General features: G+C 42.5%; 1 protein-coding gene across 1 annotated transcript in view; it reads right to left on the reverse strand.

Moving 5' to 3' along the window:
* The window catches only part of LOC126259589 (transmembrane protein 245), a 269,387-nt gene that overhangs the window by 185,385 nt on the left and 57,770 nt on the right, over window positions 1–26,232 (reverse strand). Inside the window, exon 6 of the mRNA XM_049956501.1 lies at window positions 2,028–2,156. Coding sequence (XP_049812458.1) covers window positions 2,028–2,156 — 129 coding nt within the window. The remainder of the gene's footprint in view (window positions 1–2,027; window positions 2,157–26,232) is intronic.

The raw sequence follows: 26,232 nt of genomic DNA on the forward strand, positions 1-26,232 counted from the left end.
AGATATCAAGGGATCACCAATTTAGTACTGGCGGGATGTGTGTGGGTGGGGTGGGGGGGGGGGGCATAAAAATCATAGAGGGAGACCAAGAGATGAATACAGTAAGCAGATTCAGAAAGATGTAGGTTGCACTAGCTATTCGGCGATCAAGAGACACATACAAGATAGAGTAGCACGGAGAGCTGCATCAAACCAGTCCTCAGACCGAAGGCAACAACAACAAAAAAGTCTTGGACAAAAAATAAATTATAAATAAAATGAATGTGATACTAAACAGGCGAAAAGTTACAAGAATGCAACAAAAAAATGGACATAAAGATTTAGAACAGGAGTGTTCAAACTTTTAGGCTACTGGAGCCACATTGGAAGAGGATGAGTTTTTTTGGGCACACACAATATACTTAACTAACAGTAACCACTTTGGGAGGACAGAGAGAGAGAGAGAGAGAGAGAGAGAGAGAGAGAGAGAAGGACCAATGAGAGAACAACATCATGTGGTGAAGTTTCAAATTGAAAATAATCAATTCTTCATAACTTTGCATACATGAAATTTTATATTTTAAGAGGAGTTTATGTAGAAACAACAGGGAGATAGAAACAAAGAAGCGATGTGAGGGGAAGATCAAAACAAATAAAAAACACAATAGAAGGCTGAAAGGATGCTAAAAGAAGAAAGTAAAGACAAAAGCAGAAGTAATAAGAAATACTGAAACAGGTAGAAAAGGAAAAATGATGTGGATGAATAAGCAAGGGCAGAACTGAGAGACTGTAGAAATAGAGAGGAAGATAGCACAATATCAGAAAAGGATAAAGGAAACAGGAAAGAAGTGGCAGAGAGTTGTGTATATTATCATAAATGGGAGGTAGGATTGGCACACACTGAGAATAGCAAGGCACCAAAAACTGATTCCCTAATATTAAAAGGCAGTTGCTACAACTACACATTGTGCCTTATCAATTTCAACCATATTATCCCATTGGTATTTAACTGTATAAAGCCCAACGATAGTCTCAGGATGAGGTAGTGAAAATCTCTATGTACAAGAAACTTGTAAACTGAGACAATTTGTACATCATCCTAAAAAACATGGGATTCCTGCAATTTAATTATTTTAAATATCATGTCACCAAATAATAATTCTGAAATACATCCACACACACACCGTCTGTGGTCATGATATCTGGACTCTTATAGATATAGACCATAGATAGACCAAAACCTTAGCACTTGCACAAAACATTGTATTCTTCAATACTGTTATCATTGAAATAGGGCTGATTATAATACAAGAATAATTGAGCAGTTACACTTAGACAATGTTCTTAACCTCACTGGACTCGCATTTGGGAGGACGACAGTTCAATCCCGCGTCCGGCCATCCTGATTCAGGTTTTCCGTGATTTCCCTAAATTGCTCCAGGCAAATGCTGGGATGGTTCCTTTGAAAGGGCTCGGCTGACTTCCTTCCCCGTCCTTCCCTAAACCGACGACCTTGCAGTTTGGTCTCTTCCCCCAAAACAACCCAACCCCAACCAACATATCCACACATATCTTAACCTCATCATTTTAAATGTAACTGCTGAAGATTGCTGCACATTCGAAACATTTTCTCAACAATGAAATCACATAATACTGTTATTTTCTTTATTTGAGTTCCCTCTTTTACTATTAATTATTTTGTCTTTCCTTGATAATTTATTTTGAAATATATATATATATATTTTTATGAGCTGCTCTTCATCGCCCCTCTGTGTATCCCTCACAGTAGTTTATTCACATTTCCTTCTTTTGTTTTAATCAGAATCCAGTAATTTGTTACGAGTTTATCCCATCATGTTTGACTTACTGACTGGATGTACATCATTACAAGTAGTCTGAATCTGACTGCTGGTGAAACTTCTGATTCATACTCGGAATCTACACATTCATTGTCTATGTTTTTAAACTTTTTTGTCTGCTTGATTTCTGCTGTTTCATTGCTTAAGTGTTTGATACTGGATTATTAAAAGTTTGATCAATAAATTTACCTGAAGTGCAAGAAAAACTGAAGTACAGCACAAAAATATGATTAATGCCAGGATTACAGTAATGCTTGCAGCAGTGTCGATTAGGTTTTTAATCGCTTCCACAAGTTTTTCATTACACCTGAGGAATATCTGCAACACAAAATGCAACAGTCATTTTCACAGTTCAGTAGACATACAATTCAAGATATTTTAAACAATGGAAAATCCAGTCTGTAATAAAAACGATATGAATTAGGATAGACTGCTACTCACCACATAAAGGGGGAATTCTGCAACTGACAGACACATTTAAAAGAACAGTAAGCTATTGTATCAGTCCTCTTCCTCCCCCCCCCCCCCCCCTTTTCCAGATTTATAAAATTGTACGTGAATTCACACATGCACAACTCACGTACACATGGCCACTGTCACCTCCAGACTCTGAGGCCCTCAACCAACTGGAGACAACAGTAGTCTCTCTCTCTCTCTCTCTCTCTCTCTCTCTCTCTCTCTCTCTCTCTCTCTCTCTTCACAGCATTTTTATCATCTGTTAAAGGTTAAAACAGTAGTTCTGCCAAGCAGAAATTTTTTTGTCAAAAACTAAATTTTACTTCTATATTATGAGTGGCCTCTATCAGCAAAATACATCAGCTGCTATAACACTGTGAGGCACAATGGTGTGTTCCTTAAGCTCTTCATTATTCAAAAAATTAATATGCAGTTATAAACATAATGGATTGTAAAATAAAATTAGAATGTGATTATATAAACAATTGATCTCTGATAATGAAACAGTACACAAAGAAACCCAGGCATAACTCATTTCCCTAACAAGGAACTTTTTCACGTTCTCTGCTGTGGAATAGAGTGCATACAATCAGTACACCTCTTGTTTTTATGTCTACATGTAAATAAGAAGAAACTTCATGGAATTAAGATTCCTTCTTCTCATCCTACAGTCAAACTTGCTGTATCACCTTTGGCATCTATGTTTGTCATGGCCACACTAGAAAGTTTCAGGTACTCAACTTACTGTTTTTGGTTGTAATTTAGCAACTGAAGTCTCAATTGCTATATGTATGAAGTGCATATATGTTTCTCTTTAACTACAATATTAAATCTTGTGATGCTATGCATAGAGGTAAATCAGGAACTGGTGTTTGATCTTGTATCACAACCTGAAAATTACCTGAGCTTGTATTTTATCACATTTAGACATTGACCTATCACTGGTAGAGATGTTTAATCTATTAATGATAATTGCATCTAATAGTGCCCCCTGAGAACTTCTCACTACCAATCATATAAGTAGAAAACAATATCTCAATGAAACAGAATATTTTTATATAATACTACCTGCTGTCATTATGGACTGTCCCCTATGACAATCATACAGTAAAACATACAAGATGTGAATCCAAATGGCAGGTCACAAGTGTCATGACCTCGACCTCTACCCTACTGCCTCCTCTCCCCCACCCACAAGGCACAGGTGGGAAAAAAAAAAAAAAAAAAAAAATAAAATAAAATTTACATATATGAATTCCCAAATTTCTTGGCTAACTTTTGGAGAATAAAGTAGCACAAAAGCTAAGATAATCAAAACCAGAGAGGAATTCTAGAAAATCATAAACTGTGTATAACATACGATAATTTTCTGTTTCTTGTGCACATCGATGGGTTCGCACTGAGTCTGCCTCCAGGGAAAATTACAGTTAGGTAAAGGCGACCATTCACAGAGCGGCAGTACCTGCTGCTGACAACATATCTGACATGATTCTTGGAGTCACAGGCAAGACTGAAAAGCCAAAGGCAGTCGAATAAGGCAAGAAAAAAAGGGAAAGTACTTGAATACTGAAAATTGAAACAAACAGCTGTATTGTTAATTCAAAGGTCATTTATTCAAAACATGCTACCAGTGTTGACACCAAAAAGCACCATGTTCAGAGCCCAAGCATAAATCTGCTATCAGCTTATGAACCACAGTGACAAAAACCAATGGAGTCTTCAAATGGAAACAGTACGACTTATTAAGCATGTTACACCAGCATGTGCAACCAAGAAGGTCGAGTGCACTGGGGCCAAAATTAACAGTGTGGTTTACTGAACAAACTACAAGCTTAACATGAATCAGACCAGACATGTTACTGAAATCACTGACGATAACGTGGAAAAGTAAAGAAAATGGTGTGGCAGAAATGTCTGATCCAAAATTATTGAATTTCAACCAAAAATGACGTTCTTCAGGAGTTGCTGAATAAAATCGACAGCAATCCAGAACTTCCAAAGGTAGTTATAAACAGGAGACCAAACTGAAACCACCTGAAGAGCTGAGACTGAAAAAATAAATAAATAAAAAATTGGCATGTTCAATCATTTGTGAAGGCTTTTTTTGCGGACTACTTCTATTAACATGGGATAGTGCATTATGAGTTCCTGCCTAACGGCTGCAGAGTCAATAAGGAATACTACCTGGAAGTTAAATGCCATTTGTGTGAAGCAATCCAAAGAAAATGACCATAACTGTGGCAAAACAGCACGTGGAAAATGTGTCATGATAAAGCTTCCACTTACACCTCAATGCTTGTTCGTGATTTTTGGGAAAAAATAAATAAATAAAAACTAAAATAATCCTCACAAATAATAGAAAAGAAGCCACTAACACCATAGAGAAGTTACACAAAATTGCTCAAATAACTGGCCTGCAAATCTCATATGAGAAAACCCAATACATAGAAAGAGTGCCACAAGACAAATTGCCTATTGTGACAAGCCATGGGAAAATCGTACAAGTACCACATTTTAAGTACCTGGGAGAAATCATCCAGCCATCAGGGATCAACCTAAAGGCCAATGAGGAAAGAATAAAAGAACTACAGAAAGCATATAAACTCATGTGGAACTATTATAACACAAAGTCCATATCCATTAACGCAAAATTGAGCCACTACAACACTGTCATACTTCCGGAGGCACTGCATGCATCTGAAACAACACAAATAGGTGGGCAAACTAAAATCAAAGAAATAGAGAAACAAGAAAGGAAAATTCTCAGGAAAATTTTTGGCCCGATACAAGAGCAAGGAATCTGGAAGAAGAGACCAACATCAGAATTATATAAATACACAGACAAGATTACGGACACAATAAGGAAAAGAAGAATGCAGTTCTACGGACATATCCACAGGATGAATGAAAACAGAATTTCAAAACGAATTCTTAAAGTCATAACTCAGGCAGGGGAAAAACAAAATGGATAAAAGAAGTTGAAGAGGACCTCAGACAAGCACACATAACAGTAAACGATGCAGAAAATAGAACTGAATTCTGGAACATCATCAAAAAACATAAATTTGACACCACAACAACATAGGATGCAAATGGACAGCGGAGCGAAAGAAACAACACAGTGAACACATGAAGAAAATTTGGGCTCAGAAAAAGCATAAACAATTATCATAAAGGAATTCGAGTTCAAACGCTCTCTTAAATGGGAATAATCGAAAATAATAACACTAATAAAATAAAATAAAAATAAAAATGTTATGATGCCTCAGCCATTGTATTTGCTGTACATGGCCCCTGTGACTTCTTTCTATTTCTGATGTGGAAGAGAATCATGAAAGGACGTTGCTTTGCTACTATTGATGAGATAAAATCAGAACTACTGAATGAGTTGAACACCTTAACGAAAAGTGAGTTCCTCAAGTGCTTCCAAGAATGGAAAAAGAACTGGAAGAAGTGTACTACAGCTGAGGAGGATTACTCTGAAGAGGACAAAGTTGATGCTGATGAATAAATACAGATTCTTTAAGAAAAACAAAAATTCCCGTTACTTCCTGATCACAACTTACATATACCTACAGGATAAAACCAGGAGCTCCACGAGGCTGTTTCGAGATGATGATGTTTATAGGAAAGTTAAAAATCCAGAAGATGGTAGTGAAATACAGGAAGATGTATGGAAGATCAGTAACTGGATGTGGGGTTCACAGTTGATGCTGAATGTAAATAAATGTAATGTACTGCACATAAACGGTCCTAGACACACACTACTGATCACACATTACTGTTGTTGATAAACCTCTGAAAACTATAAAACCATAAAATGTATAGGAGTAACCATCCAGAGTGACATTAAGTGGAAAGACCACATAAAACAAATAGTAGATGCCAGATAGTGTCATTGGAAGAATATTCAGAAAATGCTATTCATCCATGAAAGAAGTGACTTAAAGCACCTGTAAGAATGATTCTTGAGTATTGCTCATCAGAGCTGTAATTTCATATATCTTTATTATACCTCACTACTAAGCTTCACTTCTGTGCGTGAGCTACGACACTAGTGTCCCTCATAATGACATTAAGGGTGACACTGCAGTTACTGCCATAGGTTTTGGATGTTCCCAATGGCCAAGAATCTTGATTTATTGGCAGGTGAAATCTGCCTCTTTTCAAAACTAATACAGAATACTCCAGAAGGAAATGTTCTGATACAGTTCCAAATCAATTGGGGATAAAAGCTTACGTTGGTTGTTTCTCCCTTCTTCTGCGGTACAACTGCAAACCAAAATATGTGAAATATATTGAAGTAAAGAGAGATTATATTGAAAAGTGGCGCAACTGTTTTCTTCTTATGCCCTTCAAATGGTGATAAAGTCAGAAACTTGTAGAACTACTCTGATAACTTAGACGAATAAAACAATCATGGGTATCTTTTATGACCTCATATGAGATTTAATCATAAATCACTTTCAATAAAACCTTATTGTAAGAGTACAAAACAGTTTGGAAGCCAAATAACAGCAAATCAGGAGTAGCTGTACATCAGACTGAGGAATTATCCATTATGGAGACCCTCACCACTTCTGTCCCTAGCCCCTTGTTATTACTCATTATTTTGTTCAGCAAATAGTGCAAGTTTACTGTGATTGTGCACAGCACTAGCACTGAATCTGACAATTCATCTCTCATATTAATATGCTGTTAAAATCTTGAATTGCGTTACTGTTAACCCTCTGTCGGCAAACCTAACAAAACCACCTTCATTTAATGTCACAATGCCAAAGCCCCTTGGGAAATAATGGTAACCTACAATAATCAACAGATGCAAGGGGTTTATACTATTAATTCCTTGGGTCTTCATACAGAATGAAAACTTTACTGGCAGCACAATGTTCTTCATACTCTACTCTCAGATTTTTGTATTAATAATACATTTTTTCACTATGAAATAATTTGTCTTAGTTGGTCTACATTGCATAATTTCATTCAATATCATCATACAGAACAACTCCATCACCACCTTTCCCTTCCCCGGAGCGGAAAGACTTACTTTGGGAGTAAAAAGGCACAGGTATACACTCGCACACACACACATATCCATCCACACATAACAGAAACAAGCAGACATATGTAAAGGCAAAGTTGCCGCCGCTCATACCTCACCTGTCATTCAATAACATCTTTGCCTCTGTACTTCCGCCTCGACTGACATCTCTACCCAAACTCTTTGCCTTTACACATGTCTGCTTGTGTCTGTTATGTGCAGATGGATGTGCGTGTGTGTGTGTGTGTGTGTGTGTGTGTGTGCGCGCGCGCGTGCTAGTGTATACCTGTCCGTTTTTCCCCCCAAGGTAAGTCTTTCCGCTCCCGGGATTGGAATGACTCCTTACCCTCTGCCTTACCCAGATTCTTTCGACTTTCCCTCTCCTTCCCTCTTTCCTGATGAAGCAACCGTTGGTTGCGAAAGCTTGAAATTTGTGTGTGTGTTTGCGTTTGTTATTGTTTCTATCAACATACCAACGCTTTCGTTTGGTAAGTTACAGAATCTTTGGTTATAGATATATTTTTCCCACGTGGAATGTTTCCCTCTATTATACATGTTGTTACGGTCTTCAGTCCTGAGTCTCGTTTGATGCAGATCTCCATGCTACTCTATCCTGTGCAAGTTTCTTCATCTCCCAGTACCTACTGCAGCCTACATCCTTCTGAATCTGCTTAGTGTATTCATGCCTTGGTCTCCTTCTACGATTTTTACCTTCCACGCTGCCCTCCAATACTAAATTGGTGATCCCTCGATGTCTCAGAACATGACCTACCAACCGATCCCTTCTTCTAGTCAAGTTGTGCCACAAGCTCCTCTTCTCCCCAATTCTATTCAATACCTCCTCATTAGTTATCTGATCTACTCATCTAATCTTCAACATTCTTCCGTAGCACCACATTTCGAAAGCTTCTATTCTCTTCTTGTCTAAGCTATTTATCGTCCACGTTTCACTTCCATACATGGCTATGCTCCATACAAATACTTTCAGAAACAACTTCCTGACATTTAAATCTATACTCGATGTTAACAAATTTTTCTTCTTCAGTAACACTTTCCTTGCCATTGCCAGTCTACATTTTATATCCTCTCTACTTCGACCATCATCAGTTATTTTGCTCCCCAAATAGCAAAACTCCTTTACTACTTTAAGTGTCTCATTTTCTAATATAATTCCCTCAGCTTCACCCGACTTAAAACGACTACATTCCATTATCCTCATTTTGCTTTTGTTCATTTGCATCTTATACCCTCCTTTCAGGACGCTGTCCATTCCGTTCAACTGCTCTTCCAAGTCCTTTGCTGTCTCTGACAGAATTACAATGTCATCGGCAAACCTCAAAGTTTATATTTCTTCTCCATGGATTTTAATACCTACTCCGAACTTTTCTTTTGTTTCCTTTATTGCTTGCTCAATATACAGATTGAATAACATCGGGGATAGGCAACAACCCTGTCTCACTCCCTTCCCAACCACTGCTTCCCTTTCATACCCCTCGACTCTTATAACTGCCATCTGCTTTCTGTACAAATTGTAAATAGCCTTTCGCTCTCTGTATTTTACCCCTGCCACCTTCAGAATTTGAAAGAGAGTATTCCAATCAACATTGTCAAAAGCTTTCTCTACGTCTACGAATGCTAGAAACGTAGGTTTGCCTTTCCTTAATATTTCTTCTAAGATAAGTCATAGGGTCAGTATTGCCTCACGTGTTCCAACATTTCTACGGAATCCAAACTGATCTTCCCCAAGGTCGGCTTCTATCAGTTTTTCCATTCGTCTGTAAAGAATTCGCGTTAGTATTTTGCAGCTGTGACTTATTAAACTGATAATTCGGTAATTTTCACATCTGTCAACACCTGCTTTCTTTGGGATTGGAATTATTATATTCTTCTTGAAGTCCGAGGGTATTTCGCATGTCTCATACATCTTGCTCACCAGATGGTAGAGTTTTGTCAGGACTGGTTCTCCCAAGGCTGTCAGTAGCTCTAATGGAATATTGTCTACTACCGGGGCATTGTTTCGACTCAGGTCTTTCAGTGCTCTGTCAAACTCTTCACGCAATATCATATCTCCCATTTCATCTTCATCTACATCCTCTTCCATTTCCATAATATTGTCCTCAAGTACATCGCCCTTGTATAGACCCTCTACATACTCCTTCCATCTTTCTGCTTTCCCTTCTTTGCTTAGAACTGGGTTTCCATCAAAGCTCTTGATATTCATACAAGTGCTTCTCCTTTCTCCAAAGGTCTCTTTAATTTTCCTGTAGGCAGTATCTGTCTTACCCCTAGTGAGATAAGCCTCTACATCCTTACATTTGTCCTCTAGCCATCCCTGCTTAGCCATTTTGCACTTCCTGTCGATCTCATTTTTGAGACGTTTGTATTCCTTTTTGCCTGCTTCATTTACTGCATTTTTATATTTTCTCCTTTCATCAATTAAATTCAATATTTCTTCTGTTACCCAAGGGTTTCTACTAGCCCTCTTCTTTTTACGTATTTGATCCTCTGCTGCATTCACTATTTCATCCCTCAATGCTACCCATTCTTCTTCTACTGTATTTCTTTCCCCCATTCCTGTCAATTGTTCCCTTATGCTCTCCCTGAAACTCTGTACAACCTCTGGTTTAGTCAGTTTATCCAGGTCCCATCTCTTTGAATTCCCACCTTTTTGCAGTTTCTTCAGTTTTAATCTACAGTTCATAACCAATAGATTGTGGTCAGAGTCCACATCTGCCCCTGGAAATGTCTTACAATTTAAAACCTGGTTCCGAAATCTCTGTCTTACCATTATATAATCTATCTGATACCTTTTAGTATCTCCAGGGTTCTTCCATGTATACAACTTTCTTTCATGATTCTTGAACCAAATGTCAGCTATGATTAAGTAATGCTCTGTGCAAAATTCTACCAGGCGGCTTCCTCTTTCATTTCTTAGCTCCAATCCATATTGACCTACTATGTTTCCTTCTCTCCCTTTTCCTACTCTTGAATTCCAGTCACCCATGAATGGCGGACAGTGGTGGGCTCGCGTGTGCCTGGCCGAAAGGCGAAGGTGGGATCTGGCCGCGTGGCAGCTGCCTTACCCCTTTCCAACAGGTACGGGGTGCTTCCTAGTGGTGATGACATCGTTTCCGAGCCACCACAGGATGCCTCGCCTGTTGGGCCAGTGGCCGATTCTCCGGCAAGGTCCCGACAGTCACAGAGGGCGGGCCTATTAGTTATAGGGAGCTCCAACGTTAGGCGGGTTATGGAGCCCCTCAGGAAAATAGCGGGTAGGTCGGGGAAGAATGCCAGTGTGCACTCGGTGTGCTTGCCGGGGGGTCTCGTCCGTAATGTGGAGGAGGCCCTTCCGGCAGCTATTGAACGCACTGGGTGCGACCGGCTGCAGATAGTAGCACATGTCGGAACGAATGACGCCTGCCGCTTGGGTTCTGAGGCCATCCTTGGTTCCTTCCGGCGGCTGGCTGATTTGGTGAAGACAACCAGCATCGCACGCGGAGTGCAAGCTGAGCTTAATATCTGCAGCATAGTGCCCAGAGTCGATCGCGGTCCTCTGGTTTGGAGCCGTGTGGAGGGTCTAAACCAGAGGCTCAGACGACTCTGCGACTATAATGGTTGCAAATTCATCGACCTCCGTTATTGGGTGGAGAACTGTAGGGCTCCCCTAGACAGGTCAGGCGTGCACTACACACCGGAAGCAGCTACTAGGGTAGCAGAGTACGTGTGGCGTGCACACGGGGGTTTTTTAGGTTAGAGGGACCCCCCCCTTGGGCGAAACGATAAAATACCTGACGGCTTACCAGAGAGAACATCAGCATCGTTGATAAAGAACGTCCATCCTCAGAGACCAAAAACAGGAAAAGTTAACGTAATATTGGTAAACTGCAGGAGTTTCCAGGGCAAGGTTCCTGAATTAGTATCGCTTATTGAAGGAAATAGTGCGCATATAGTATTAGGAACGGAAAGTTGGTTAAAACCGGAAGTGAACAGTAACGAAATCCTAGACACAGAATGGAATATATACCGCAAGGATAGGATAAACGCCAATGGTGGAGGAGTATTTATAGCAGTAAAGAATTCAATAATATCCAGTGAAGTTATTAGCGAATGCGAATGTGAAATAATCTGGGTTAAGTTAAGTATCAAAGGTGGGTCAGATATGATAGTCGGATGCTTCTATAGACCACCTGCATCAGCAACTGTAGTAGTTGAGCGCCTCAGAGAGAACCTGCAGAACGTCGTGAAGAAGTTTCGTGATCATACTATTGTAATAGGGGGAGACTTCAATCTACCAGGTATAGAATGGGATAGTCACACAATCAGAACTGGAGCCAGGGACAGAGACTCTTGTGACATTATCCTGACTGCCTTGTCCGAGAATTACTTCGAGCAGATAGTTAGAGAACCAACTCGTGAAGCTAACGTTTTAGACCTCATAGCAACAAATAGACCGGAACTTTTCGACTCCGTGAATGTAGAAGAGGGTATCAGTGATCAAAGTCAGTGGTTGCATCAATGACTACAAGTGTAATAAGAAATGCCAAGAAAGGAAGGAAAATATATTTGCTTAACAAGAGTGATAGGGCACAAATCGCAGAATATCTGAGTGACCACCATCAAACGTTCATTTCTGAGGAAGAGGATGTGGAACAAAAATGGAAAAAATTCAGAAACATCGTCCAGTACGCCTTAGATAAGTTCGTACCGACTAAGGTCCAAAGCGAGGGGAAAGATCCACCGTGGTATAACAATCATGTACGAAAGGTACTACGGAAACAAAGAAAGCTTCATCATAGGTTTAAGAGTAGTCGAATCATAGCTGATAAGGAAAAGCTGAACGAAGCGAAAAAGAGCGTAAAGAGAGCAATGAGAGAAGCATTCAACGAATTCGAACATAAAACATTGGCAAACAATCTAAACAAGAACCCTAAAAAGTTTTGGTCATATGTAAAATCGGTAAGCGGATCTAAATCCCCTATTCAGTCACTCGTTGACCACGATGGCACCGAAACAGAGGACGACCGAAGAAAGGCAGAAATACTGAATTCAGTGTTCCGAAACTGTTTCACTGCGGAAAATCGTAACACGGTCCCTGACTTCAGCCGTCGCACGGACGCCAAAATGGAAAATATTGAAATAAACGATATCGGAATTGAAAAACAACTGCTATCACTTAGTAGCGGAAAAGCATCCGGACCAGACGAGATACCCGTAAGATTCTACAGTGATTATGCTAAAGAACTTGCCCCCTTTCTATCAGCAATTTATCGTAGATCTCTGGAAGAACGTAAAGTACCTAGCGACTGGAAGAAAGCGCAGGTCGTTCCCATTTTCAAGAAGGGTCATAAATCAGATGCGAATAATTATAGGCCTATTTCGCTTACGTCAATCTGTTGTAGAATAATGGAACATGTTTTATGTTCTCGTATTATGACGTTCTTAGATAATACAAATCTCCTTCATCATAACCAACATGGATTCCGCAAACAGAGATCATGTGAAACTCAGCTCGCCCTATTTGTCCAAGAAATTCACAGTGCCGTAGACACTGGCGAGCAGATTGATGCCGTATTCCTGGACTTCAGGAAGGCATTTGATACGGTTCCGCACTTACGTTTAGTGAAAAAAATACGAGCTTACGGAATATCGGACCAGGTTTGTGATTGGATTCAGGATTTCCTAGAAGAAAGAACACAACATGTCATTCTTAAAGGTTCAAAATCTGCAGATGTAGAGGTAATTTCGGGAGTACCGCAAGGAAGCGTGATAGGACCTTTATTGTTTACAATATACATAAATGACTTAGTTGACAACATCGGTAGCTCCGTGAGGCTATTTGCAGATGACACGGTTGTCTACAAGAAAGTAGCAACATCAGAAGACTCGTACGTACTCCAGGAAGACCTGCAGAGGATTAATGAATGGTGCGACAGCTGGCAGCTTTCCCTAAACGTAGATAAATGTAATATAATGCGCATACATAGGGGCAGAAATCCATTCCAGTACGATTATGCCATAGGTGGTAAATCATTGGAAGCGGTAACGACCGTAAAATACTTAGGAGTTACTATCCGGAGCGATCTGAAGTGGAATGATCACATAAAACAAATAGTGGGAAAAGCAGGCGCCAGGTTGAGATTCATAGGAAGAATTCTAAGAAAATGTGACTCATCGACGAAAGAAGTAGCTTACAAAACGCTTGTTCGTCCGATTCTTGAGTATTGCTCATCAGTATGGGACCCTTACCAGGTTGGATTAATAGAAGAGATAGACATGATCCAGCGAAAAGCAGCGTGATTCGTCATGGGGACATTTAGTCAGCGCGAGAGCGTTACGGACATGCTGAACAAGCTCCAGTGGCGGACACTTCAAGAAAGGCGTTACGCAATACGGAGAGGTTTATTATCGAAATTACGAGAGAGCACATTCCGGGAAGAGATGGGCAACATATTACTACCGCCCACATATATCTCGCGTAATGATCACAACGAAAAGATCCGAGAAATTAGAGCAAATACGGAGACTTACAAGCAGTCGTTCTTCCCACGCACAATTCGTGAATGGAACAGGGAAGGGGGGATCAGATAGTGGTACAATAAGTACCCTCCGCCACACACCGTAAGGTGGCTCGCGGAGTATAGATGTAGATGTAGATGTAGATGTATTAAATTTTCGTCTCCCTTCACTACCTGAATAATTTCTTTTATCTCATCATACATTTCATCAATTTCTTCGTCGTCTGCAGAGCTAGTTGGCATATAAACTTGTACTACTGTAGTAGGCATGGGCTTCATGTCTATCTTGGCTACAATAATGCGTTCACTATGCTGTTTGTAGTAGCTTACCCGTACTCCTATTTTTTTATTCATTATTAAACCTGCTCCTGCAATACCACTATTTGATTTTGTATTTATAACCCTGTATTCACCTGACCAAAAGTCTTGATCCTCCTGCCACCGAAATTCACTAATTCCCACTATATTTAACTTTAACTTATCCATTTCCCTTTTTAAATTTTCTAACCTACCTGCCCGATTAAGGGATCTGACATTCCACGCTCCGATCCGTAGAACGCCAGTTTTCTTTCTCCTGATAACAACGTCGTCTTGAGTAGTCCTCGCCCGGAGATCCGAATGGGGGACTATTTTACCTCCGGAATATTTGACCGAAGACGACACCATCATCATTTAATCATACCGTAAAGCTGCATGCCCTCGGGAAAAATTATGGCTGTAGTTTCCCCTTGCTTTCAGCCATTCGCAGTACCAGAACAGCAAGGCCATTTTGGTTAGTGTTACAAAGCCAGATCAGTCAATCATCCAGACTGTTGCCCTGCAACTACTGAAAAGGCTGCTGCCCCCCTTCAGGAACCACATGTTTGTCTGGCCTCTCAACAGATACCCCTCCGTTGTGGTTGCACCTACGGTACGGCTATCTGTATCATCGAGGGAAACATTCCACGTGGGACAAATATATCTAAAAACAAAGATGATGTGACTTACCAAACGAAAGCGCTGGCAGGTTGATAGACACACAAACATACACACAAAATTCAAGCTTTCGCAACCAACGGCTGCTTCATCAGGAAAGAGGGAAGGAGAGGGAAAGACGAAAGGATGTGGGTTTTAAGCGTGAGGGTAAGGAGTCATTCCAATCCCGGGAGCGGAAAGACTTATGTTAGGGGGAAAAAAGGACAGGTATACACTCGCACCCACACACATATCCATCCGCACATACACAGACACAAGCAGACATTTGTAAAGGCAAAGAGTTTGGGCAGAGATGTCAGTCGAGGTGGAAGTACAGAGGCAAAGATGTTGTTGAAAGACAGGTGAGGTATGAGGGGCGGCAACTTGAAATTAGCGGAGGTTGAGGACTGGCGGATAACGAGAAGAGAGGATATACTGAAGGGCAAGTTCCCATCTCCGGAGTTCTGACAGGTTGGTGTTAGTGGGAAGTATCCAGATAACCCGGACGATGTAACACTCTGCCAAGATATGCTGGCCGTGCAACAAGGCATGTTTAGCCACAGGGTGATCCTCATTACCAACAAACACTGTCTGCCTGTGTCCATTCATGCGAATGGACAGTTTGTTGCTGGTCATTCCCACATAGAAAGCTTCACAGTGTAAGCAGGTCAGTTGGTAAATCACGTAGGTGCTTTCACACGTGGCTCTGCCTTTGATCGTGTACACCTTCCGGGTTACAGGACTGGAGTAGGTGGTGGTGGGAGGGTGCATGGGACAGGTTTTACACCGGGGGCGGTTACAAGGGTAGGAGACAGTGTAGTGAAGGTGGTTTGGGGATTTCATAGGGATGAACTAAGAGGTTACGAAGGTTAGGTGGACGGCGGAATAACACTCTTGGTGGAGTGGGGAGGATTTCATGAAGGATGGATCTCATTTCAGGGCAGGATTTGAAGAAGTCGTATCCCTGCTGGAGAGCCACATTCAGAGTCTGATCCAGTCCTGGAAAGTATCCTGTCACAAGTGGGGCACTTTTGGGGTTCTTCTGTGGGAGGTTCTGGGTTTGAGGGGATGAGGAAGTGGCTCTGGTTATTTGCTTCTGTACCAGGTCGGGAGGGTAGTTGCGGGATGCGAAAGCTGTTTTCAGGTTGTTGGTGTAATGGTTCAGGGATTCCGGACTGGAGCAGATTCATTTGCCACGAAGACCTAGGCTGTAGGGAAGGGACCATTTGATGTGGAATGGGTGGCAGCTGTCATAATGGAGGTACTGTTGCTTGTTGGTGGGTTTGATGTGGACGGGCGTGTGAAGCTGGCCATTGGACAGATGGAGGTCAACGTCAAGGAAAGTGGCATGGGACTTGGAGTAGGACCACGTGAATCTGATGGAACCAAAGGAGTTGAGGTTGGAGAGGAAATTCTGGAGTTCTTCTTCACTGTGAGTCCAGATCATGAAGATGTCATCAATAAATTTGTACCAAACTTTGGGTTGGCAGGCCTGGGTAACCAAGGAGGCTTCCTCTAAGTGACCCATGAATAGGTTGGCGTACGAGGGGGGCCATCCTGGTACCCATGGCTGTTCCCTTTGATTGTTGGTATGTCTGGCCTTCGGAAGTGAAGAAGTTGTGGGTCAGGTAATGAGGAAAGAGGTTTTAGGTAGAGTGGCAGGTGATGGGCGAGAAAGGAAGTGCCCCATCGCAGCGAGGCCCTGGACATGCGGAATATTTGTGTATAAGGAAGTGGCATCAATGGTTACAAGGATGGTTTCCGGGGGTAACAGATTGAGTAAGGATTCCAGGTGTTCAAGATAGTGGTTGGTGTCTTTGATGAAGGATGGGAGACTGCATGTAATGGGTTGAAGGTGTTGATCTACGTAGGCCGAGATACGTTCTGTGGCGGCTTGGTTACCAGCTACAATGGGGCGGCCGGGATGATTGGGTTTGTGAATTTTAGGAAGAAGGTAGAAGGTAGGGGTGCGGGGTGTCGGTGGGGTCAGGAGGTTGATGGAGTCAGGTGAAAGGTTTTGTAGGAGGCCTAAGGTTCTGAGGATTCCTTGAAGCTCCGCCTGGACATCAGGAATGGGATTAAATTGGCAAACTTTGTATGTAGTGTTGTCTGAAAGCTGACGCAGTCCCTCAGCCACATACTCCTGACGATCAAGTACCACGGTCATGGAACCCTTGTCCGCCGGAAGAATGACAATAGATTGGTCAGCCTTCAGATCACGGATAGTCTGGGCTTCAGCAGTGGTGATGTTGGGAGTAGGATTAAGGTTTTTTCCGTCACAGCAGGACCCACCTCCTCTTCCTCAAAATCACCCTCTCCAAACTTTCCAGGATTTTCTGACTTCCAGCTTTACCTCTCAATCCTTCTTAAAAAACCTACTCCAAATCCCATACCACTTTCCTTGACGTTGACCTCCACCTGTCCAATGGCCAGCTTCACACATCCGTCCACAACAAACCCACCAACAAGCAAACAGTACCTTCATTATGACAGTCTGTCGACCTGCCAGCACTTTCATTTGGTAAGTCACATCATCTTTGTTTTTAGATATATTTTTCCTACGTGGAATGTTTCCCTGTAGGAAAAATATATCTAAAAACAAAGATGATGTGACTTATAGAGCAAACTGTAACCAACACAACCTCCAAAGTAAAGTTCTGTGGGGAACTATCAGAGCCCTTTGAAATTCGCACAGGTGTCCGACAAGGCGATGGCCTCTCACCTCTCCTTTTCAATCTGGTGTTAGATAAGGTCATAAAAGAATGGGAAACATCACAACAGGGGATAACCTTAGGAAACCTACAGATTAAATGCCTGGCTTTTGCAGACGATTTGGCGATTGTCACGAAAGGTATAAAGGAAACAAAAGACGCTATTGAAAAACTGCACGAAATCGCTGCCAAAACTGGACTACAGATCTCTTACGAAAAGACACAGTTTATGAGCACAAAGAAACTCTCATCTCTGAACACAAAGTATGGCACGATTTACAAAACCACAAACTTCAAATACCTCGGTGAAACACTACAAATGAGTGGACATAACAGAGACTCAAACGAAGAAAGAAAGACTAAACTGGACAAGGCATACAAAGTAGTGTGGAATCATTACAACAAGAAGTCTATCTCACAAAAAGCCAAATTACGCCATTACGACACGGTGGTGCTCCCCGAGGCACTATATGCAGCAGAGACCACACTAATCCTAGGGCATACACGTATCAGACAATTAGAAAAAGTAGAACGGAAAATACTTAGGAAAATATTTGGCGCAACTAACAACAATGGAATATGGATCAAGAAACCTACAGAGGAACTGTACAAACATACGGAGACAATCACAGAAAAGATTAAAAACGCAGACTACAATTCTATGGACACCTATACAGAATGCCATCACACAGGCTGACCAAACAGATCTTTGACTGGGTAACCACTAGAAACAACAAATGGGTGGCAGAGGTAGAAAACGACCTGAACCAGCTCAACATAACAGCAGACACAATAAACGACAGAATAAAGTTCAGAAACATCATTAAGAAAAGTAAACTACATGAGATACAATGCGACAAACGAACAGGCATAAAATGGACCGAAGAACGCAAGCAAGATCACAGCCAGAAGATGAAAGAAATATGGGCAACCAAAAAGGCAATCAAGATGAAGCCGAAGACACAAAGCCGACAAGAAGCATGGACAGAGGACCGGAAACAGAAACACAGCAAGCGAATGAGGGAAGTTTGGGCAGCAAGGAAGGCAGCAAAAGGAACTGGCCATGTAGTTTAGTCCAAATGCGCTCTTTAAGGGCAAAACACCAATAATATATATATATATAGATGATGTGACTTACCGAACGAAAGCGCTGGCAGGTCGATAGACATACAAACAAACACAAACACAAAATTCAAGCTTTGGAGAGGGAGAGACGAAAGGATGTGGGTTTTAGGGAGAGGGTAAGGAGTCATTCCAATCCCGGGAGCGGAAAGACTTACCTTAGGGGGGGAAAAGGACAGGTATACACTCGCACACACACACATATCCATCCACACATATACAGACACAAGCAGACATCACAGCAAGCGAATGAGGGAAGTTTGGGCAGCAAGGAAGGCAGCAAAAGGAACTGGCCATGTAGTTTAGTCCAAATGCGCTCTTTAAGGGCAAAACACCAATAATATATATATATATATATATATATATATATATATATATATATATATATATATATATATATATAACAGAGGGAAACATTCCACGTGGAAAAATATATCTAAAAAGAAAGATGATGAGACTTACCAAACAAAAGCGCTGGCAGGTCGATAGACACACAAACAAACACAAATATACACACAAAATTCAAGCTTTCGCAACAAACTGTTGCCTCATCAGGAAAGAGGGGAAGGAGAGGGAAAGACGAAAGGATGTGGGTTTTAAGGGAGAGGATAAGGAGTCATTCCAATCCCGGGAGCGGAAAGACTTACCTTAGGGGGAAAAAAGGACAGGTATACACTCGCGCACACACACACACATATCCATCCACACATACAGACACAAGCCTCTTTCCTGGTGGGGCAGCGGTTTGTTGCGAAAGCTTGAGTTTTGTGTGTGTATTTGTGTTTGTTTGTGTGTCTGTCGACCTGCCAGCGCTTTTGTTTGGTGGGTCTCATCATCTTTCTTTTTAGATATATTTTTTCCAGGTGGAATGTTTCCCTCTGTTATATATATAAAGAGGGATGATGAGGCTTGCCAAGCGGGAGCGCTGGCGGGTCGATGGACGCGCGGACGGGCGCAGGTATACACACAGAATTCGGGCTTTCGCGGCGGGCTGTTGCCTCGTCGGGAGGGAGGGGGGGAGGGGGGGGGGACGGGGGGATGTGGGTTTTGGGGGAGAGGGTGGGGAGTCGTTCCGGTCCCGGGAGCGGGGGGACTTGCCTTGGGGGGAAGGAGGGACAGGTGTACGCTCGCACACACACACGTGTCCATCCACACATACAGACACAAGCAGACAGTCTTTAAATATGTCTGCTTGTGTCTGTATGTGTGGATGGATATGTGTGTGTGTGCGAGTGTATACCTGTCCTTTTTTCCCCCTAAGGTAAGTCTTTCCGCTCCCGGGATTGGAATGACTCCTTACCCTCTCCCTTAAAACCCACATCCTTTCGTCTTTCCCTCTCCTTCCCTCTTTCCTGATGAGGCAACAGTTTGTTGCGAAAGCTTGAATTTTGTGTGTATATTTGTGCCTGTTTGTGTGTCTATCGACCTGCCAGCGCTTTTGTTTGGTAAGTCTCATCATCTTTCTTTTTAGATATATTTTTTCCACGTGGAATGTTTCCCTCTGTTATATATATATATATATATATATATATATATATATATATATATATAAACAAAGATGATGTGACTTACCGAACGAAAGCGCTGGCAGGTCGATAGACATACAAACAAACACAAACACAAAATTCAAGCTTTCGCAACAAACTGTTGCCTCATCAGGAAAGAGGGAAGGAGAGGGAGAGACGAAAGGATGTGGGTTTTAGGGAGAGGGTAAGGAGTCATTCCAATCCCGGGAACGGAAAGACTTACCTTAGGGGGAAAAAAGGACAGGTATACACTCGCACACACACACATATCCATCCACACATATACAGACACAAGCAGACATACACATATACAGACACAAGCAGACATAATATGTCTGCTTGTGTCTGTATATGTGTGGATGGATATGTGTGTGTGTGCGAGTGTATACCTGTCTTTTTTCCCCCTAAGGTAAGTCTTTCCGCTCCCGGGATTGGAATGACTCCTTACCCTCTCCCTTAAAACCCACATCCTTTCGTCTTTCCCTCTCCTTCCCCTCTTTCCTGATGAGGCAACAGTTTGTTGCGAAAGCTTGAATTTTGTGTGTGTGTTTGTTTTGTTTGTGTATCTATCGACCTGCCAGCGCTTTCGTTCGGTAAGTCACATCATCTTTGTTTTTAGATATATTTTTCCCACGTGGAATGTTTCCCTCTATTATATATACACACACATATATATATATATATATATATATATATAAAAAACAAAGATGATGTGACTTACCGAACGAAAGTGCTGGCAGGTTGATAGACACACAAACATACACACGAAATTCCAGCTTTTGCAACAAATGGTTGCTTCATCAGGAAAGAGGGAAGGAGAGGGAAAGACGAAAGGATGTGGGTTTTAAGGGAGAGGGTAAGGAGTCATTCCAATCCCGGCAGTGGAAAGACTTACCTTAGGGGGAAAAAAGGACAGGTATACACTCGCACCCACACATATATCCATCCGCACATACACAGACACAAGCAGACATTTGTAAAGGGCAGAGATGTCATTCGAGGCGGAAGTACAGAGGCAAAGATGTTGTTGAAAGACAGGTGAGGTATGAGCGGCGGCAAATTGAAATTAGCGGAGATTGAGGCCTGGCAGATAACGAGAAGAGAGGATATACTGAAGGGCAAGTTCCCATCTCCGGAGTTCTGACAGGTTGGTGTTAGTGGGAAGTATCCAGATAACCCGGACGATGTAACACTCTGCCAAGATATGCTGGCCGTGCAACAAGGCATGTTTAGCCACAGGGTGATCCTCATTACCAACAAACACTGTCTGCCTGTGTCCATTCATGCGAATGGACAGTTTGTTGCTGGTCATTCCCACATAGAATGCGTCACAGTGTAGGCAGGTCAGTTGGTAGATCACGTGGGTGCTTTCACACGTGGCTCTGCCTTTGATCGTGTACACCTTCCGGGTTACAGGACTGGAGTAGGTGGTGGTGGGAGGGTGCATGGGACAGGTTTTACACCGGGGGCGGTTACAAGGGTAGGAGACAGTGTAGTGAAGGTGGTTTGGGGATTTCATAGGGATGAACTAAGAGGTTACGAAGGTTAGGTGGACGGCGGAAAGACACTCTTGGTGGAGTGGGGAGGATTTCATGAAGGATGGATCTCATTTCAGGGCAGGATTTGAGGAAGTGGTATCCCTGCTGGAGAGCCACATTCAGAGTCTGATCCAGTCCCGGAAAGTATCCTGTCACAAGTGGGGCACTTTTGGGGTTCTTCTGTGGGAGGTTCTGGGTTTGAGGAGATGAGGAAGTGGCTCTGGTTATTTGCTTCTGTACCAGGTCGGGAAGGTAGTTGCGGGATGCGAAAGCTGTTTTCAGGTGGTTGGTGTAATGGTTCAGGGATTCCGGACTGGAGCAGATTCGTTTGCCGCGAAGACCTAGGCTGTAGGGAAGGGACCGTTTGATGTGGAATGGGTGGTAGCTGTCGTAATGGAGGTACTGTTGTTTGTTGGTGGGTTTGATGTGGACGGACGTGTGAAGCTGGCCATTGGACAGGTGGAGGTCAACATCAAGGAAAGTGGCGTGGGATTTGGAGTAGGACCAGGTGAATCTGATGGAATCAAAGGATTTGAGATTGGAGAGGAAATTCTGGAGTTCTTCTTCACTGTGAGTCCAGATCATGAAGATGTCATCAATAAATCTGTACCAAACTTGGGGTTGGCAGGCCTGGGTAACCAAGAAGGCTTCCTCTAAGCGACCCATGAATAGGTTGGTGTACGAAGGGGCCATCCTGGTACCCATGGCTGTTCCCTTTAATTGTTGGTATGTCTGGTCTTCAAAAGTGAAGAAGCTGTGGGTCAGGATGAAGCTGGCTAAGGTAATGAGGAAAGAGGTTTTAGGTAGGGTGGCAGATGATCGGCGTGAAAGGAAGTGCTCCATCGCAGCGAGGCCCTGGACTTGCGGGATATTTGTGTGTAAGGAAGTGGCATCAATAGTTACAAGGATGGTTTCTGGGGGTAACGGATTGGGTAAGGATTCCAGGCATTCGAGAAAGTGGTTGGTGTCTTTGATGAAGGATGGGAGACTGCATGTAAAACCCACATCCTTTCGTCTTTCCCTCTCCTTCCCTCTTTCCTGATGAGGCAACAGTTTGTTGCGAAAGCTTGAATTTTGTGTGTATGTTTGTGTGTCTGTCGACTTGCCAGCACTTTCATTTGGTAAGTCACATCATCTTTGTTTTTTTAATATATATATATATATATGAGGCAACAGTTTGTTGCGAAAGCTTGAATTTTGTGTGTATATTTGTGTTTGTTTGTGTGTCTATCGACCTGCCAGCGCTTTTGTATATATATAATAGAGGGAAACATTCCACGTACAAACATACACACAGAATTTAAGCTTTCGCAACAAACTGTTGCCTCATCAGGAAAGAGGGAAGGAGAGGGAAAGACGAAAGGATGTGGGTTTTAAGGGAGAGGGTAAAGAGTCATTCCAATCCCGTGAGCGGAAATACTTACCTTAGGAGGAAAAAAGGATGGGTATACACTCGCACACACACACACATATCCATCCACACATATACAGACACAAGCTTCTTTCCAGATGAGGCAACAGTTTGTTGCGAAAGCTTGAATTCTGTGTGTATGTTTGTGTGTCTGTCGACCTGCCAGCACTTTCATTTGGTAAGTCACATCATCTTTGTTATATATATATAAAAACAAAGATGATGTGACTTACCGAACGAAAGCGCTGGCAGGTCGATAGACATACAAACAAACACAAACACACACACAAAATTCAAGCTTTCGCAACAAACTGTTGCCTCATCAGGAAAGAGGCAAGGAGAGGGAGAGACGAAAGGATGTGGGTTTTAGGGAGAGGGTAAGGAGTCATTCCAATCCCGGGAGCGGAAAGACTTACCTTAGGGGGAAAAAAGGACAGGTATACACTGGCACACACACATATCCATCCACACATATACAGACACAAGCAGACATCTCACAAACAGACATATTTGAAGACAAAGAGTTTGGGTAGAGATGTCAGTCGAGGCAGGAGTGAAGAGGCAAAGATGATGTTGAATGACAGGTGAGGTATGAGTGGCGGCAACTTGAAATTAGCGGAGATTGAGGCCTGGTGGGTAACGGGAAGAGAGGATATATTGAAGAGCAAGTTCCCATCTCCGGAGTTCGGATAGGTTGGTGTTGGTGGGAAGTATCCAGATAACCCGGACGGTGTAACACTGTGCCAAGATGTGCTGGCCGTGCACCAAGGCATGTTTAGCCACAGGGTGATCCTCATTACCAACAAACACTGTCTGCCTGTGTCCATTCATGTGAATGGACAGTTTGTTGCTGGTCATTCCCACATAGAATGCATCACAGTGTAGGCAGGTCAGTTGGTAAATCACGTGGGTGCTTTCACATGTGGCTCTGCCTTTGATCGTGTACACCTTCCGGGTTACAGGACTGGACTAGGTGGTGGTGGGAGGGTGCATGGGACAGGTTTTACACCGGGGGCGGTTACAAGGATAGGAGCCAGAGGGTAGGGAAGGTGGTTTGGGGATTTCATAGGGATGAACTAACAGTATAACAAGGACAGGTATACACTTGCACGCACACACACATCCATCCGCACATACACAGACACAAGCAGCAAAATGTCTTAGATGACTTTATACTAGAAAGATTCATCACGAAACTGTGGAGGGGGACGAAGTGTGACAAGGGTAGTGTAGGAGATTGGTATTGCTCACAGTGTTGTTTCAAGTGTGTGGGGAGCATTCTGAACAACACACGCTGCTGCCCAAAATAGAAGAGGTGGTTGACCACGGTCCACTGTAGCAACAGATCACTGCAATATTGTGCAAAAGACCAGAAGGGGCCTCACATCAAACAGCATGTGTAATTGCAACCTTATTTAACAGAACTGCAAAGCATGCAGTCTTGTACTTCACAGGGACATGGAAACTGCATGGGGATGGTCTCTTTGCTCGATGACCATTTGTTGTGTTCCATTAACACCTACACAACGGTGGCATACAATGTCACCAAGAGTACAGCGACTGGGCCAACAAAAAGTGGTAAAGTACGCTCTTCTCAGATGAGAGTAGATTCAGTCTGGGTAATGAATCTGGATGTATCCTCATATGGTGAGAAGTGGGTACATGTACTGCACCCATGAACATTGTCGAACATGGCAGTTTTGGTGGTCCAGGTGTTATGGTGTGGGGTCTACTGACAAGGGAACCCCCCCCCCCCCCCCCATCGCACCCCCCTCAGATTTAGTTATAAGTTGGCACAGGGATAGGCCTTGAAAAACTGTACACACATCAATCAAGAAAACAGGAACAAGTTGTGTGGAACTATGAAAAAAATAACCAAATATACAAACTGAGTACTCCATGCGCAAGGTAGGCAACATCAAGGAGCGTGTTAGCTTACGAGTGCCGTTGTCCCGTGGTTAGCGTGAGCAGCTGCGGAACGACAGGTCCTGGGTTCAAATCTTCTCTCGACTGAAAAGTTTAATTTTTTATTTTCAGATAGTTATCAAAGTTCAGGCACTCACACATAATCAACTTCGCTCTCCAAAATTCCACGACATGTTCAGATTTGCTTGGACATATACAGGATTTGACGGTCTACGCACGGAAACATTTGAAAACGTAAAAAACATATGTTTTGACAGAGCACAGGGAAAACTGTGCGACTGTCAAACTGTTGCATTCATTTGATGCAGTTTATGTGACAAACTCTTATGTTTTCATCACTTTTTTGGGAGTGATTATCACATCCACAAGAAAACCTAAATCGGGTAAGGTAGAAGAATCTTTTTACCCATTCGCCAAGTGTGCAAGTTAGGTGGGTCGACAATATATTCCTGTCATGTGACGCACATGCCATCACCAGTGTCGTAAAGAATATATCAGACGTGTTTTCCTGTGGAGGAATCGGTTGACCTATGACCTTGCGATCAAATGTTTTCGGTTCCTATTGGAGAGGCACGTCGTTTTGTCTACTAAGCGCACGGTTTTGTGGTGCGGTCGCAAAACACTGACACTAAACTTATTACGGTGAACAGAAACGTCAATGAATGAACGGACAGATCGTAACTTTGCGAAAATAAAGAAAGTAAAATTTTCACTCGAGGGAGGACTCGAACCAAGGACCTTTCGATCCGCAGTTGCTCACTCTAACCATGAGACCAAGGCGCTCATCAGCTAACATTGTCCTTTATGTTGCTTATCTTCCACATGGACTACTCAGTTTGTATATTTTGCTTATTTTTTCATAGTTCCACACAACTTCTTCCTGTTTTCTCGATTGATCTGTGTTCAGTTTTTCAAGGCCTACCCACTGTGTCAATTTATAACTAAATCTGAGGGGGGTGCAATGGGGAGGTTCCCTTGTGAGCAACCCACATGTGGTCAATAAGGTTTAAGTTGGAGATCAGGCGGGACAGTCCATTCACCGAAGGCCTGTTGGCCGAAAGCTTAATTGTTTAGCTTTTTTTTTTTAAGGGCGCAAAACTGCTATGGTCATTAGTGCCCGGTCCATGACTTAGGAAACAATAAAAACCGAAAATGGAAACCAGCAGAAATGGGAACGAAACTCAAAAAATTGGA

The sequence above is a fragment of the Schistocerca nitens genome, chromosome 5 (genome assembly GCF_023898315.1).
Source record: "Schistocerca nitens isolate TAMUIC-IGC-003100 chromosome 5, iqSchNite1.1, whole genome shotgun sequence".
NCBI classification, from domain to species: domain Eukaryota; kingdom Metazoa; phylum Arthropoda; class Insecta; order Orthoptera; family Acrididae; genus Schistocerca; species Schistocerca nitens.